The sequence below is a fragment of the Ascaphus truei genome, chromosome 9 (genome assembly GCF_040206685.1).
Source record: "Ascaphus truei isolate aAscTru1 chromosome 9, aAscTru1.hap1, whole genome shotgun sequence".
NCBI classification, from domain to species: domain Eukaryota; kingdom Metazoa; phylum Chordata; class Amphibia; order Anura; family Ascaphidae; genus Ascaphus; species Ascaphus truei.
The window spans coordinates 35,620,470-35,636,848 of record NC_134491.1 but is presented as its reverse complement, the minus strand read 5'-3'; the positions used below and the strand labels follow the sequence as shown (position 1 = coordinate 35,636,848).

General features: G+C 43.0%; 1 protein-coding gene across 4 annotated transcripts in view; it reads right to left on the bottom strand.

Annotated features, from left to right (window-relative positions):
• Positions 1-16,379, bottom strand: part of FANCM (FA complementation group M) — a 105,213-nt gene that overhangs the window by 19,956 nt on the left and 68,878 nt on the right. For all 4 annotated transcript variants that reach the window (XM_075614373.1, XM_075614374.1, XM_075614371.1 and 1 more), the window contains exons 10-13: positions 14,810-15,016; positions 11,027-11,267; positions 5,621-5,772; positions 4,845-4,997 (exon numbers count right to left, since the gene is read on the bottom strand). In XM_075614373.1, the coding sequence (XP_075470488.1) occupies positions 4,845-4,997; positions 5,621-5,772; positions 11,027-11,267; positions 14,810-15,016 (753 nt within the window). The remainder of the gene's footprint in view (positions 1-4,844; positions 4,998-5,620; positions 5,773-11,026; positions 11,268-14,809; positions 15,017-16,379) is intronic.

The following is a 16,379-nucleotide window of genomic DNA, read 5'->3' as shown; positions in this document are numbered from 1 at the left end:
AGTATTTTTTCTATCAAACTATACAATGGGATATATGCTTTTTTTTTTAAATATTGGTCTAGGATTGGTTAAAAAGTTTATCATATGTACAAGAAAACCCTCTCACTACCAGAGGCGCATGGCACCTTTGGCAACAAAATGGCCAAGACCAACAGACTATACGCACATTATTATTTTTTTCTAATCTAGGATTCAACGACTACTGATTATATTGTAATTTGCTGTGAACCTTGTATACACCGTCAATTAATTAACGGGAGAAGATCATGTGAAGACTGGAGAAAATTCCTGCTCAATTAGAAAAGTACAATTAAGGTTGGAATGCGTGCTGTGCTAAAAGTAGATGGAAATCATGTGAGAAACCATTCTTTGCCAGCAGGAAAGGTCTTCTGACACTGTAGATGTTCACAAAAGTAGGTCATTCCACATAAAAGACAACCCCTTCTCACTCTTCACATCTGAAACCAGCAGAAACACTGAATCGTTCTGAATTATATTTGCACAGCTAGTACATCGTTCCAGCTCCGAACACCAAGGTCTAAATTAACGAAGTTCTGTTAAATCAGAGCAAAAAAACATGAAGTTAACTGAAACAGGTGTTATTTTCCCCCAAGTTACCACCTTATTCACCAAGTTAATCAAATGCAAAAAACCCCCCTGTAATTGAGGTAATTAGATTAGAGTAATTTCAGGATAACACGGCATTATCTTCAAATAACGTGACATTATTTAAGTCTTAAGCCCCTACTCTTCTCAGTGTTCATCAATGATCTGCCCACAGCTTGTATGGAAGCTTCAATACACATGTATACAGATGACACAATCCTATATGCATACAGCCATAGCCTCTCCGACTTTGAACACATACTTCAGTCTGACTTTTTGAGACTTGAAAGTTGGATTTCCCAAAACAAACTGTTTTTAAACACTGACAAGACTGTAACAATGGTATTTGGAACCAAGACCAAATTTCTAAAGCTTCCAGTGACTGAGCTCCAGATCAGAACCAACGCTAACACCACCCTAACACCTGTTACTAGTTTTAAATACCTGGGCATATGGTTTGCCTCCCATTTAACATTCGGGATGCACATTGATACCCTGACATCCAAAACATATGCCAAACTAGGTGTACTTTACGGGAACAAATCCTCCCTATGTCTGCTGGTCAGAAAGCGTATCGCACAGCAGATGCTAATGCCAATTATCAACTCTTGAAACATAGTATACGGCTCTGCACCCCAAACCCACCTTAACAAACTTGATACCCTCTACAATTCAATATGCCGTTTTGTTCTCCAATGCAACTACAACACACATCACTGCGAAATGCTCAAACAACTAGATTGGTCATCATTTGAGTCTAAGCGGAAAGTTCATCTTTCCTGTCTTGCCTTCAAATACTTTCTGGCAAGCTACCCATCTACATGAACAAGCTCCTCACCCCTACCACATGCAACACTTATCCGAGATCCGACTCCAAAAGACTTGTTCATGGTCCCATGGCTCAACAAAGTATCCGGCCGCTCCTCCTCTTACCATGCCCCCCAAAACTGGAACAATCTACCCGAGACTCACACATCCACCATCAGTTTAAGTTCTTTCAAAACTAAAGCTGTTGAACATTTTAATCTGGTCTGTAACTGTTACAAAAGCCTATAATATATATTATCTCTAACTGTGCATGCAATGTCTTGTATATAATGTATACCCTGTTGACTTATGTAACTATGTATTTGTAACCATGTATTACTTGTCATCTTAACTCTGTGCCCAGGACATACTTGAAAACGAGAGGTAACTCTCAATGTATTACTTCCCGATAAAACATTTTAGAAATAATAAAGTTCCTCTTCAAATTCCTCACCCTGGTCTACAAAACTCTCCATGCTCTTGCCCCTCCTTACCTTTCAGCACTCATCTCTCGCTGCACACCTTCCCATTCTCTTTGCTCCCCGATTGCCACAACCCTCACTTTCTCCCCCCCCCCCCCACCCCTGTGCCTGCTCTCGATCTTTTGCCTTACTCAGCCCCCCTCCATTGGAACAAGTTCCTGCACCACATTCAATCTGCCCCCTCCCTAACTATCTTCAGAAGCCAACTCAAAACTCATCTCTTCTCCATCACATTCCATGATCCCCCATTAACCTCCTATCCCATCCCCTCCCTCCCCAATGCCCATGATCTCCCCTACTCCTTCCTAAAGTCTCTCCAAAACACCCCAAAGTCACCCACCTCATAGAACAAGTGTCTCCACTGTCAGACCCATCACCATGCCACTGACCAGACTAAATCCAGAGATCTAACCCCGACCCCTGCCCATCAACCACGCAAGTTTAACGAACTAATGTACTGCGTAATGTAATAAATAAATTGTAGTGCCTGGAATATCGGAGACCTTCATCCAGCAGTGGATCGAAAAGGGCAGATGATCGAGATATATCTATATATTACATAATGTATCAGAGAGATCTATAAACACACACACACACACAAAATCGACCGCTGAAAAGGGACTAAATAATTGATAGCATTGTCATCTGTGAAAAGATGCTGTTTAATATAATCCCTGAATGTTTTCTTCAAAACACAGATAAAGTAAATATGATTAAGTGGACTTCGTTTCCACGAATGTGTATGCGGTTTGGAGGACTGTCATTCCGGCGCCTTCCCTGGCGAACTCTCTGGTTCCTCCCGCATGTGTTTGTATGACGCCATCTCGGCTTCCATTACACGGGGAGGAGTGGAAACATTGTAGGACGCTTTCACCAAGATCGAGGGGGACACAAGTTTCGGAAGCAACTTCATTTCGATGAACAATTTAAATTTGTGGATTTTCTGAGTGTGCTGCCTACCTGTATCATTTGAATTTTGAGAAAACAGTATCACACTACCGGGCTCTCTGTGCTTCTCTCTCTTTGTTTCTTTGAGATAAAAGAAAGCCTACTAATATGAAAGTACATTAAGAGCACTTCAAACTGAATAGCTGTTCCGTTATATCTTATAAAGAGGCTTTTGAAATGCCCTTGCTAGAAATCCATTAACAGTTGTACTGCAGAATGCTGGATAATACATTATTCTAATATAACCAACAAAAAAAGAACCCTGAACCATTTAGAATATTGTAGAAAGCGACTGACCTGCCTCATTTGTACAATTCGTAAAGAAAGTCGAGAGCAAAGCACATAACCATTTGTATTTCATGGGGCCTTTATTTAGAGACTATGCGGAATTGCTTCATAAGAAAAGAAAAAAGTTCTGAAGGTTTCCTACTTTTCCCCTAAAACAGCCAACCTTTAAACAGCAAAACGTGCTCATTATGAACAGACAAGCAACTGCTCAGTCCAGGAATCGCCTCTGCTGTAAGCAAGCGCTCCGTCACACGCTCGTGAGCAGGCAGCATGGACACAGCCTTACAGAGAGACATTAATGATATACAAGGAAGGACAGACCGGCGCAAACAGATACAGGAGGTACTGCGAACCTGATCCTGAGAGCTTACACTCTACAAGGAATAAGTGGGAATGTTGAAACACAAGGGAACGGCTGCTGATTGTGCCTTTCGGCTGCTGGTGAAAGCGTGGCGCATTTGGCAGTGCCGGCATGATAAGGGGTTGCAGACAGAATAATATTTTTTCTCTTACAGCGCTGACAGTGTACTCAGAGCTGTAAATAGAATTTTGGACATACAATAAGTCCCTGTCCCATTGAGCTAACAATCTAATTTTGGTGCACAAAGAGGTGACACTGAGATTTGAACCGTTTGTTGCCAGGTCATTGTTTTTAGGATCCGGGCCTTTTCTCACTGCTTTTCAGCCCTTGAATCATTGAATGCATTGCAAATAAAAGAATTTGATCAATAGAAACTCCATATTACCTAGTGCTGTCACTTCTGGAGTGGAACCAGAGGGAATGATGGAATATAATGTATCGGAAGCAGGAAATTAACAAAGAAATAATGCTGAACGAAGAGACCCAAAGTGCATCCTTGTTATACCTTGAATGGTAAAAAGTTTTATATCCTGTTCATTTTACCCTTAATTTGACTGGTACACATTTGAGATCCCTCATCTGACTCCAATTGTATTTGACATTCAATGCTTCATAAGGAAGAACCAGCTATGAGAGACTGCATGGTTAAGCCTCTGATTGCCCCACAAGGTGGTGGTGGCTGTGCTATGGCTTTCAGCTCACTGTTTAGGGCGAGATCGTGTTCTGCGGGGAACGGAAGAGGAAGACTCTTGTACCACGGCCTCTCCGACACTCAAAGGGTTAAAGAAACATGCAGACTAAAGCCTCTGCTTTTCTGCTCCTCTTTAGGTACTCCATGCCTACCACTTGTCAGACCTAATCCACTCCCTTTCCTCCCCCAGCACCTACCCCTGGCATGAGCCCTCAATGACCCAGGCCGTATTATAATTACAGGGATAGACCAGGCTAACGTTTATTCATGTTTTCCATCTTCAGTAAAGATAGGAGTTAGTGATCGTACACAATGTCCTCTGATCTACAGTGAGATCTCAACCTGGGCATCATTCACCATTGTGTGTGTGTGGGAGAGCGAGTGCGCGCGTGTAGGAGAGCAAGTGCGTGCGTGTGTAGGAGAGCGAGTGCGTGCGTGTGTAGGAGTGCGAGTGCGTGCGTGTGTAGGAGAGCGAGTGCGTGCGTAGGAGAGCGAGTGCGTGCGTGTGTAGAAGTGCGAATTTGTTTGTTAACATTGCAATTTAACACAAAGAGAAAAATGTTCACCATACCTTCGGCACAGACATGGAAAACCTAAAGCCTAATAGAATAGGAGTGAACAGATTTCTTAGGTAAACGTTATGTATCCGACCAGTCCTTACCTCCTCATGTCTCATCAGCTCGATCATCTCCATGATCGCTATGAAATTCTTGCATCTGTCAGAGTGAGGTACAAAGTGTGTGGGGAAGGGGCGGTTCTGCCAGACTTTCCATTCTGTAAGGGACAGTTCCCGAACTTTTCCAGGGGGCGCTTCCTGAAATCACAAATGGACATTTGGTAGCACAGAACAGTCTAGTTGCAATTGGTCAATCAAAAGCAAAGTAATAGGGCAAAACCCCACTTAGGAATATGAATGCCCTCTCATTCCTCTGGCTATTTAAATGTGTTTAGTAATATAATATGAAGTCACTGTCCACGTATGTCAGCATATTGGTACAGTTTCCACATTTGAGTAGGAAGAAAAAAAAAAAAAAAAAAATTTTTTAAAAATATATATATATATCTATATCTTCAAACTTATTGTGAATCACACTGCGCAGATTGTAAATATCTGCTTTTAACATATATTTTTCTTTACTACCATGATTGTCCCAATTAACTATTTCTTATATATAGATTGTCAATTAAATGTTGGCAATAATGGTTGTGCTTTTTCTTTTTTAGTGTGTGTGTGTTTACCAGGGGTAGCTAACTCCAGTCCTCAAGAGCTACCAACAGGTCAGGTCTTCAGGATATCCCTGCTTCAGCACAAGTGGCTCAGCTGATGGTAGCTCTTGAGGACTACAGTTGGCTACCCCTGGGGTATACACACTGAAAAAGGATACATCATCGATTGGCCATACAGGAATGTTGCTGTACAGTTAATATTGAACTTACGGTTACTGGGTCTGTGTCTCTGAAACACGCAAAGTGAGATTTTGGTAGGATCACATCTTTTACTCCGTCAGACTCCTGCAGCCGGTAAATCCTGTTCCAGGTTTCAAACTCTGTGTGCGTCAAAGACCAATCTTCTTTCATAGTATCTTTCACTGAAATAGAGTATTAGGGGATACAGGTGTATAATGACACCAAGACTGGAAGACTAAAAAAACAATGGTTTGCCACAACGCTCTCTCATGTTTGTGCAAAATTGTGCATGTCAAGGTGGGAATGCGCAGGTTCTTTCTTTTGAAGTATGAGCTTCAAATTCTATCTTCTCTACATGTGGATTTTAATTGTGATTTGTAAAGAAATACTGTATAAACCCTGCCATACAATCTCCAACTTTGGGATCAGTGCTGCACTCTTCCCAATGCTCTATGCTGGCTACCACCCAGTCCCTAATGATTATCAGAGACAAAATGGGACACTGGTCCCAAGCGGTGCTACAAAAACGCTTGTGGACATAATCAATGCATGAAGCCAATCACATGTATGTAACAATAAAGTCAGTAATGAAGAAGCCAAGGAACCAGGCGGTTTGTAAAGTAGCGCATAGGTCAGCCAAGTAGATGTGGGGTGATGGGGCAGCCTGCTAGATCAGTATGAACGGAATAGTGTAGATAACTGTGGGGCAGGGGCAATGCTGGTTCAGTAATCCCTGGAGTTCTCTCTGTGTATAGCGGAGACCTCTGTTGAGTGACCGAACACTCTACGCCCTGTTGCGTGTTGTAAAGCAGGCGCCGTGACCACCCTGGCTGCAGTACGCAGAGATCAGCTGCACATTAAAAAAACAGGTGCTTCACTCACAGTAACTTGTTTATTTCATCAATTAACTTTTAGATCAGAAGATGTTTTCTCTACCTTTAAATATGCTGTTTCAATCAAATTGTGTGTATTGGACATAGAATTATAAGCAATTTCATTAATATGATATTAATCATTAATATGTTTATTTTATTATGTCTTATAGTTAAGTAAGCCTTCAAGTCAACGCCCATGTTTATTATTACAGACTAGAGTTAATTCACTTTATTATAATTATTATTTAATCATTTGTTCTATCTAGTCATAACACAATTGGACATTTGTTTCATTATGACTACTTTTAAGGATTTATTCAGAACATAAAAGCATACAATTAGTAACTTTAGGATATGTTTTTTCCAAAACAACATTGTTTTCCTTATGCTTCATATGATCAAATTTCCATATGGTGTCATTTATATTAAGGGGTGTTTGCAGCGTACGCTATGCGCTCTGTTTTTATTGCCTCTGATTCTTTATCACAGTATCTATTATATATGTTTTTAATTTATATATGTTTATGTTAAATATTTCACTATGAGTGTATTTGTGTCGATCTTGATTTTCAAGTTTTGCTTATTCTTAGTTGTTCTTGGGATACTGGAATATGATATTTGTTGAAAAGTGTATTTGTACTTTCTTGCTGTCTCTCCGGTGGTGATATAGTTAAACATATCCTCCCCCACTGTGCATTGGATCTGGCTCAGTGAGTCAGGTGTGTACAGGTGGAAGCTGTTTTTCTACATGGAGAGGCGGCTATTTAAGTCACTACATGTTCAGCACGGGTCACTCTCTGATAAAGCTCCTTGCGGAGAGAAGCAAGTTACAGGACCCCTTTCTTGTATGTTTTTTGGCTAACATGCCTAATAAATAGTTTTATTTTTATACCTGCCTCCAGCCCTCTTCCAATCCTTGCAGTGCTCAATCTATCCCCCCTTCTACATCAGTCAGTAATGAAAGTAATAGGTACTGGGTGTTGCTTTGTTGTAATGTTTAATGGCTTTGTACATTTAGGCTGGAAAGCAGACCCTACTCTTCACGGTACTCCAATGTGTAGATTGGATCTTTCGTTCCTTACGGCATCTAGTGATCACCCAAATGGCTAAAGAGGTTTACGGTGCCTCTCCGCTACAACAATAAAAAGCAGTTCCTGTTAAACTCCCCGTTCAACCCTTTCAACGCCGGAAGAGAGTTGAGACGGGTGCACATCGGCAAAAAGAAAAAGCACAGGCACGTGAAAGAGTAACAAGCCTGGGGAACTCGCAATGTATAGATGTAGCAGACTATTGCCCCCGTTAACGCGTCATGCAATACAAAAAAGCTCGCCTAATTGCGATCTTCTACACCAGGTGTGGCCAACTCCAGTCCTCAAGGGCCACCGACAGGTCAGGTTTTCAGGATATCCCTGCTTCAGCACAGGGGGCTCAATCATAATGACAAAGCCCCTGATTGAGCCACCTGTGCTGAAGCAGGGATATCCTGAAACCCTGACTCGTTTGTGGCCCTTGAGGACTGGCGTTACTGGGCATGGCAAAATGCAATTTGTATTGCTATACCTGCCTCGACCCCTAATTCAGAGAGTTGCATTATGGGCCCACAGCACGCGTTACGTATTGTTGCGGGGAAAGTACATGCATTTCAGAGAGTTACAATAAGTTCAGTGGAACACACAATCCGTTTCGCGGAATGTAGCTTATTCATGCGCATCAACAAAGTGTAAAATACTGTGTGTGTACAAGAAGATGAACAGCAAGAACAAAAACAGTCAACTCAATAAGTTGCACTGGGCAATTTATAGGTTTAAATAAAAAAAAAATTGTACAGTAAGTTCACTAGAGTCCAGAATTCATTTTTTTATCTTAGTTTCACTGATTTTTGTGTGTTTTCTTTTCCTACTGCGCACATGTGGTTTCTTTGCATACCTCAGAGCCATGCAGTGTACGACGCAGTGTGCCACGCAGGCAGCAGAGAAGTTTGTATAAATATCCCAAATTAGATCTTTTGAAAATGAAATAAAAACCTAAACTAATAAAACGTGTTTTAAATTAATAAAAAAACTTTTTAAGAAACACACACCACAGGCCCAATTATCACACACACACGTACATCCAATCAAGTTACTATAAAAAAAAATATATATATATATACAGTGTATATATATATATATACATATATATATATATATATATATATATATATATATACATATATACATATACATATATACATATATATATATACACACATATATATATATATATACATATATACATATATACATATACAGTAGATATATATAGATTATATATATATATATATATATATATATATATATATATATATATACACATACATACACACCTTAACAATATTAATAGATCAATATTTCGGGCCAACAACAGAGCTTGGAACAGTGGCGAGGTTGATAAGAGACCAAAGAAATCAGAGGTGGTAATGATTTAAAAATAAAATGATAATATTTCTCAGAGTTCCAGACGTATAGTTGCGTGGAACACACACACGGAACTCGCTGCATCAGAAATGGGGGAGTAGGACCCACAAGGAGAAGAGGTGGAAGGAGAGAGATCGCAGAGAAGATCAAGAGGGCCAAGGGAATCCAGGAATCCATTCCTGCACCAATCCCACCTTAGTGGCACCACGTCCCTCGTTTAGCTCGATGAGATGGGTGGGCTGTCAACTAAAGAAATGGCAAGTTGTGCGTTTGTGCTGTATGTTTTCTTCTGGTGACGTGCTGTCCTGTATGTGTATTTTGGCTTAGAACAGAGTCGGTAATTACTTTAAAGGACATGAGATGGGGCTCACTTTTACATGCCAGTTGGCCATATTGAGGCCAATACTTATTGTTTGTAATATACAGTATTTAGTTTTTTTTTAGGGTGCGAGAGGGCACATTTGCTTAGTTTGCTGTCCAAATCCCCCAGATGGGATTCCACAGCACCAATCCATCCCCAATGTCTAGAGGTCAACCCCGGCTGGCTCAGGTTTGGAAGAAATGTGAACGATAAGCACTGAACTGAACGGATGCGGTGATCATAGTTTGCGTTTAGAGAAATTGACAGAGGTTTGTCGCTGTACAGAACATTGTCAGAAATGTGCACCAGTATGATTATTCGGCTATATCTTTTCTCAGTTTCCTAAAATGTACGTTTATATTCCTTAGACTCCGAATGGTCAAGGATTTGTCCTTATACAAGAAACCTGTATTCCTGTATTTCTGTAAAGTAAGATTAGTATATGAACAGTACAGTATGTATACCGGTTTACACTATGCCCAATTACCTCCAATATCATCTACAGTACAGACATTTTTTTAAGAGCGCTCCCATTGTCATATATTCCCCCCTCCCCCGCTCCCCCAGCACGTTCTCATTAAAATAAAAATCAATAAAACAGAAAATAATGAGGGAATACCAAAATACGTGCAATAATCCCTGAATTTAATATGTGTTACACTGAGCGCATGCGCATTTACTAACAATATCCCAGAAACTAGTTCCACAGATCGCACGAGTGGTTATATAAAAAAACATGAGAACAGAAGTAAACTGATCACATTTTTTTCTAAACTCTTCGATTCAATGAAATATGTAAAAATTCCAGTAAATCCCTACATTTTCTAAAAGAAAAATCCCATTGGGAACTCCCTCTCCCCCCCCCCCCCCCCCATATTAGGTGTGAAGAATTTCTGTTTATCTGCTTCTCCCTGTAATCCATAAACAAGTATTTTTCATTTAGAGTTCCTAGGAGCCCTTGGGTTCAACAGGCCTCCCCCTAAAGGGTTCCCTGTAATTTTCAGGTCATTTTAAAAAATTGTACCAAATACAGAAGAATTTACAATGCATCTGATCTCAGATGCGCTATTAGAGAGGGTTCCTTACAATGTATCTGATCTCAGACGCGCTATTAGAGAGGGTTCCTTACAATGTATCTGATCTCAGACGCGCTATTAGAGAGGGTTCCTTACAATGTATCTGATCTCAGACGCGCTATTAGAGAGGGTTCCTTACAATGTATCTGATCTCAGACGAGCTATTAGAGAGGGTTCCTTACAATGTATCTGATCTCAGACGCGCTATTAGAGAGGGTTCCTTACAATGTATCTGATCTGACGCGCTATTAGAGAGGGTTCCTTACAATGTATCTGATCTCAGACGAGCTATTAGAGAGGGTTCCTTACAATGTATCTGATCTCAGACGCGCTATTAGAGAGGGTTCCTTACAATGCATCTGATCTCAGACGAGCTATTAGAGAGGGTTCCTTACAATGTATCTGATCTCAGACGCGCTATTAGAGAGGGTTGGAGTTCCTCCGAATTTCACATTTGGTTCCTTAACCAAAAAAAGGCTGGAAACCACTGACATAGAATATTACATCGTCACATCCTTTATATATTAAAAAATTTAAGAAAAGGGAGGGGGAAAGTGGTATTGCTGCTTTAAATGTAAAAGTGCAAAAGCCGTGGAAGTGGCGAGGTGCAAGCTATAGATGAGAGTGGCGACTGGCGGACACTAGTGGTAGGCGAATTCCGTACATACCTTCCCCATTAAAGAAGAGAGATGATTTACGATGCGTTGTGTTTGATCGTCTGTCTTTTGAAAACGGCCGCGTGTTGTCCTTGGACTCGAATGTCCCCTGCGTGACGTACATCTTGTGCACTTTGGGGTTTATTCCATCTGGGACCATGCGAGGACTTTCAAGATTAAAGTGAAGCACTTTGTCATTTCCCAAAATGGCATTATAGATGCTCCTCTTACTGCTTTGGCTCTGGTTATAGGTCTGTCCAGAAAAGAAATACTCATATCAGCTGGAGGTTCTGTAAGCCAACGTTTAGTGACAATCACGGACAAATACTACCCAGAAACCACATGGTGCAATTGCAGGTAACCTAGGTTTTCCCATGCTGGTCATTTACCAAGCAAACTCTAGACCTCAAGGGCCATCAACAGGTCAGGATATCCCTGCTTCAACTGAGGCACTGGTTGAGCCACCTGTGCTGAATCAGGGATATCCTGAAAACCTGACCGGTTGATGGCCCTTGAGGACTGGAGTTGACCACCCCTGAATTAAAGGAATGCTAAAGCAGAACTGAAACAAAGGGGGCCATTTGTATTTGAGTCAAGCAAATAAAAAGATCACTTGTGAGCACATTCACACGTCTCAGACAGGTCTGCAACCCTCTATTTCCCCAATATCTCTTAGCATACAGTGCTTCCACTGCAGCCAGGGATTCTGGCAAATGACATGCAAATGAGCACTTAGTGAGTCACCTTTTACTTCTTATCCATTTTAACATGGAACCCTATAAGCTTATTCCTGTCGCACGACGCAGCTTTTCAGCACAGCCGGGGTTATAGGTGCACGGTTATAGGTGCACAGCTAGGGTTATAGGTGCACAGCCGGGGTTATAGGTGCACGGTTATAGGTGCACAGCTAGGGTTATAGGTGCACAGCCGGGGTTATAGGTGCACGGTTATAGGTGCACAGCTAGGGTTATAGGTGCACAGCCGGGGTTACAGGTGCACAGCCGGGGTTACAGGTGCACAGCCGGGGTTACAGGTGCACAGCCGGGGTTACAGGTGCACAGCCGGGGTTACAGGTGCACAGCCGGGGTTACAGGTGCACAGCCGGGGTTACAGGTGCACAGCCGGGGTTACAGGTGCACAGCCGGGGTTACAGGTGCACAGCCGGGGTTACAGGTGCACAGCCGGGGTTACAGGTGCACAGCCGGGGTTACAGGTGCACAGCCGGGGTTACAGGTGCACAGCCGGGGTTACAGGTGCACAGCCGGGGTTACAGGTGCACAGCCGGGGTTACAGGTGCACAGCCAGGGTTATAGGTGCACAGCCAGGGTTATAGGTGCACAGCCGGGGTTATAGGTGCACAGCCGGGGTTATAGGTGCACAGCCAGTAACATGCTTTATGTCATTGAATCAAGGTACTTTGTTACAATTCTGGCTCCATGTGCGCTCGCTTGGAAATTGGGGAGCGCCAAAAGGACACATTATAATGGGATGCATCAAATTCTGCGTTTTGTAAATTACTCTCTCCCTTTTCTTTGTGCTGCTAAAAAAATAACTAAACTGACAGCTACGATTAGCTTGTAATATTTGGAGAAATAAGAGGCAAAAGCAGGAGGGCTGTCTAACAAACGTGTCTTTGTATTAATATAAAACCGGATGCAGCAGTCAATGTTTCTAATACCAACATGACCCTGAAGAATTCATACTGTATACCCAATAAACAGTTTATAAGCTGCTTAGCTAATTACAGTATAAAAGAGCAGATTCTCATGGTATCAATTGTGATCTTTGTGCATTGTTACTAAATAATTCCAAAATAATCATAGTACAATCAATAACATCAAATTACAGGTGCAAATTGAGAGCAACAGCTTTGGATGTTATTAAGTAATATGGGTTAATGAGTTCTGGTCTGCTGGATCATATATAGAAAAACACAGAGCTGCAAAACCAGGGGGAGGGGGGCAACGCCAGTCCTAAAGGGCCACCAACAGGTCGGCTGTTCAGGATATCCCTGCTTCAGCACAGGTGGCTCAGTCGAAGAATCTTTAAGAGCTCCCCATTAAGTAGTTATTTCCTCACTTTATCAACTTCTAATCTTATACACAAGGGAACATTTTGCTTTCACCACATTTTTACCCGCTCCTCCCCTCCTATACACAGAATAACAGCACTGCCTTACCCGCTCCTCCCCTCCTATACACAGAGTAACAGCACTGCCTTACCCTCTCCTCCCTTCCTATACACAGAGTAACAGCACTGCCTTACCCGCTCCTCCCCTCCTATACACAGAATAACAGCACTTCCTTACCCTCTCCTCCCTTCCTATACAGAATAACAGCCCTGCCTTACCCGCTCCTCCCTTCCTATACAGAATAACAGCCATGCCTTACCCGCTCCTCCCTTCCTATACACAGAGTAACAGCCATGCCTTACCCGCTCCTCCCTTCCTATACAGAATAACAGCCCTGCCTTACCCGCTCCTCCCTTCCTATACAGAATAACAGCCCTGCCTTACCCTCTCCTCCCTTCCTATACACAGAGTAACAGCCCTGCCTTACCCGCTCCTCCCTTCCTATACACAGAGTAACAGCACTGCCTTACCCGCTCCTCCCTTCCTATACACAGAATAACAGCCCTGCCTTACCCGCTCCTCCCTTCCTATACAGAATAACAGCCCTGCCTTACCCGCTCCTCCCTTCCTATACAGAATAACAGCCCTGCCTTACCCTCTCCTCCCTTCCTATACACAGAGTAACAGCCCTGCCTTACCCGCTCCTCCCTTCCTATACACAGAGTAACAGCCCTGCCTTACCCGCTCCTCCCTTCCTATACACAGAGTAACAGCACTGCCTTACCCGCTCCTCCCTTCCTATACACAGAATAACAGCACTGCCTTACCCGCTCCTCCCTTCCTATACACAGAGTAACAGCACTGCCTTACCCTCTCCTCCCTTCCTATACACAGAGTAACAGCACTGCCTTACCCTCTCCTCCCTTCCTATACACAGAGTAACAGCACTGCCTTACCCTCTCCTCCCTTCCTATACACAGAATAACAGCCCTGCCTTACCCTCTCCTCCCTTCCTATACACAGAGTAACAGCACTGCCTTACCCGCTCCTCCCTTCCTATACAGAATAACAGCCCTGCCTTACCCTCTCCTCCCTTCCTATACACAGAGTAACAGCACTGCCTTACCCTCTCCTCCCTTCCTATACACAGAGTAACAGCACTGCCTTACCCTCTCCTCCCTTCCTATACACAGAGTAACAGCACTGCCTTACCCTCTCCTCCCTTCCTATACACAGAGTAACAGCACTGCCTTACCCGCTCCTCCCTTCCTATACAGAATAACAGCCCTGCCTTACCCGCTCCTCCCTTCCTATACAGAATAACAGCCCTGCCTTACCCTCTCCTCCCTTCCTATACACAGAATAACAGCACTGCCTTACCCTCTCCTCCCTTCCTATACACAGAATAACAGCCCTCCCTTACCCTCTCCTCCCTTCCTATACACAGAATAACAGCCCTCCCTTACCCTCGCCTCCCTTCCTATACACAGAATAACAGCACTGCCTTACCCTCTCCTCCCTTCCTATACACAGAATAACAGCACTGCCTTACCCTCTCCTCCCTTCCTATACACAGAGTAACAGCACTGCCTTACCCGCTCCTCCCTTCCTATACACAGAATAACAGCCCTCCCTTACCCTCTCCTCCCTTCCTATACACAGAATAACAGCACTGCCTTACCCTCTCCTCCCTTCCTATACACAGAATAACAGCCCTCCCTTACCCTCTCCTCCCTTCCTTTAGACAGAATGACAACAATCCGGCCTTGTCGTTTCCTCCCAGTACGGCCCATGCGTTGCACAAGACGGATTGGGCTCTTCTGGGCGTCGAAACAAACGATCAGATCCACTTCGCCAATATCGAGGCCTTCCTCCCCTACACACGTGGAGACCAGAGTGTTATAGCCACCCTCACGAAAACGTTTTACCACCTAGGTATGAGAAGAAACAAAATATTAAAAAAAGAAAATAATGCCTCTGCTTTTGAAACCCCACGGTTGTTCTTATTGCTGCCGTAACGGGATCTTATATATAGAAATCTGACCGGTTCTGGAATATGGGGCACGACGTATAAAATATCTGATGCTACGAACTTCAATTGTTTCATTATTAACAGATCAAACTGTTGCTGCCAATATGAAAATAAATAATATACTGTTTTATAAACTCAGTGTGCGAGCGATTATAAAAATGAGGGCACTGTGTTATTTTATGACAAAAATAACTCAGGGGTGCGCGAGAATTTTCTGGGGGGGCGCGGGCAGTTGCAGAGGCCACGCGCTCTTCCCCAAGCCCTTAGAGTGAAATGTCGGGTTCGCGTGAGGCCTCTAGTATGAGACATCTTATAAAAGAGACTTGCAAGATCTCAAAAGCTTGCGCTGATCAACACATGAAAAACTCTTAGGCCGTGACTAGACCAGAAATCACGCGCGATGCCACGCAGCTTAAAAACAAAACAATACAATGAAAGCGCACATTCCAATCGTGACGGTAGCGCCGCGACGTGCTGCAAAGCTTCTGTCTCATGAAGACATTTGAGGTTTTGTTTTTCACAGGCGATGGCCGCGTCACGTGATTTGCACGGCCAATCACAGTGCATCTTAAACAAACCACACACACACAGAGAATCTGGCCATGCCTCCCTGCAGTAGTGCTACAAATCGCTTCTGAATGTGCACATGTAGCGCCGCTACGTCGTTTCGATGACGTCACAGGATTGCTCTGCAGTTTCTGGTATAATTGAGGCCTTATGATAGCTTTTTATGGACTAGGCAACTTTTGAACAGCAGGCTTATTATAAAAGAAGCTCTAGTTATAATGGATACATTATGGACCACCTCTGAAACAAATAAGCCAGACCGTGATTTCACTCTAGTTAAGATGCTATATGGGAAAGTACCACTCACCAGCTTAAGTGTGTCATGACATGTGCTTTGGGTAAGCAGAGCTCTCTCTGTCACATGTTTGTTACCATATATAAGAGTTGTTTACTTCAAAAAAAGTGTGACTATATGGGAAAGTACCACTCATCATCTTAAGTGTGCCATGGCATGTGCTTTGAGTAAGCAGTGCTCTCTCTCTCTCCGTCACGTTTGCCATACATAGAGTTGTTTACGACAAAGGAAGTGTGACTCAGTTTAAGTATGCATTTGCTATAACACTCAGCACTGATTGGAGGAAGCCTAACAAAATATGCTATAAATAAGTGCCTAGGCTGGGATAGTGCCAGAAGCTTCTCCATGGACCGTGCAGGTGCCTTGGCCAAGAACACTCTCGCAGGATCAGACTAGACTG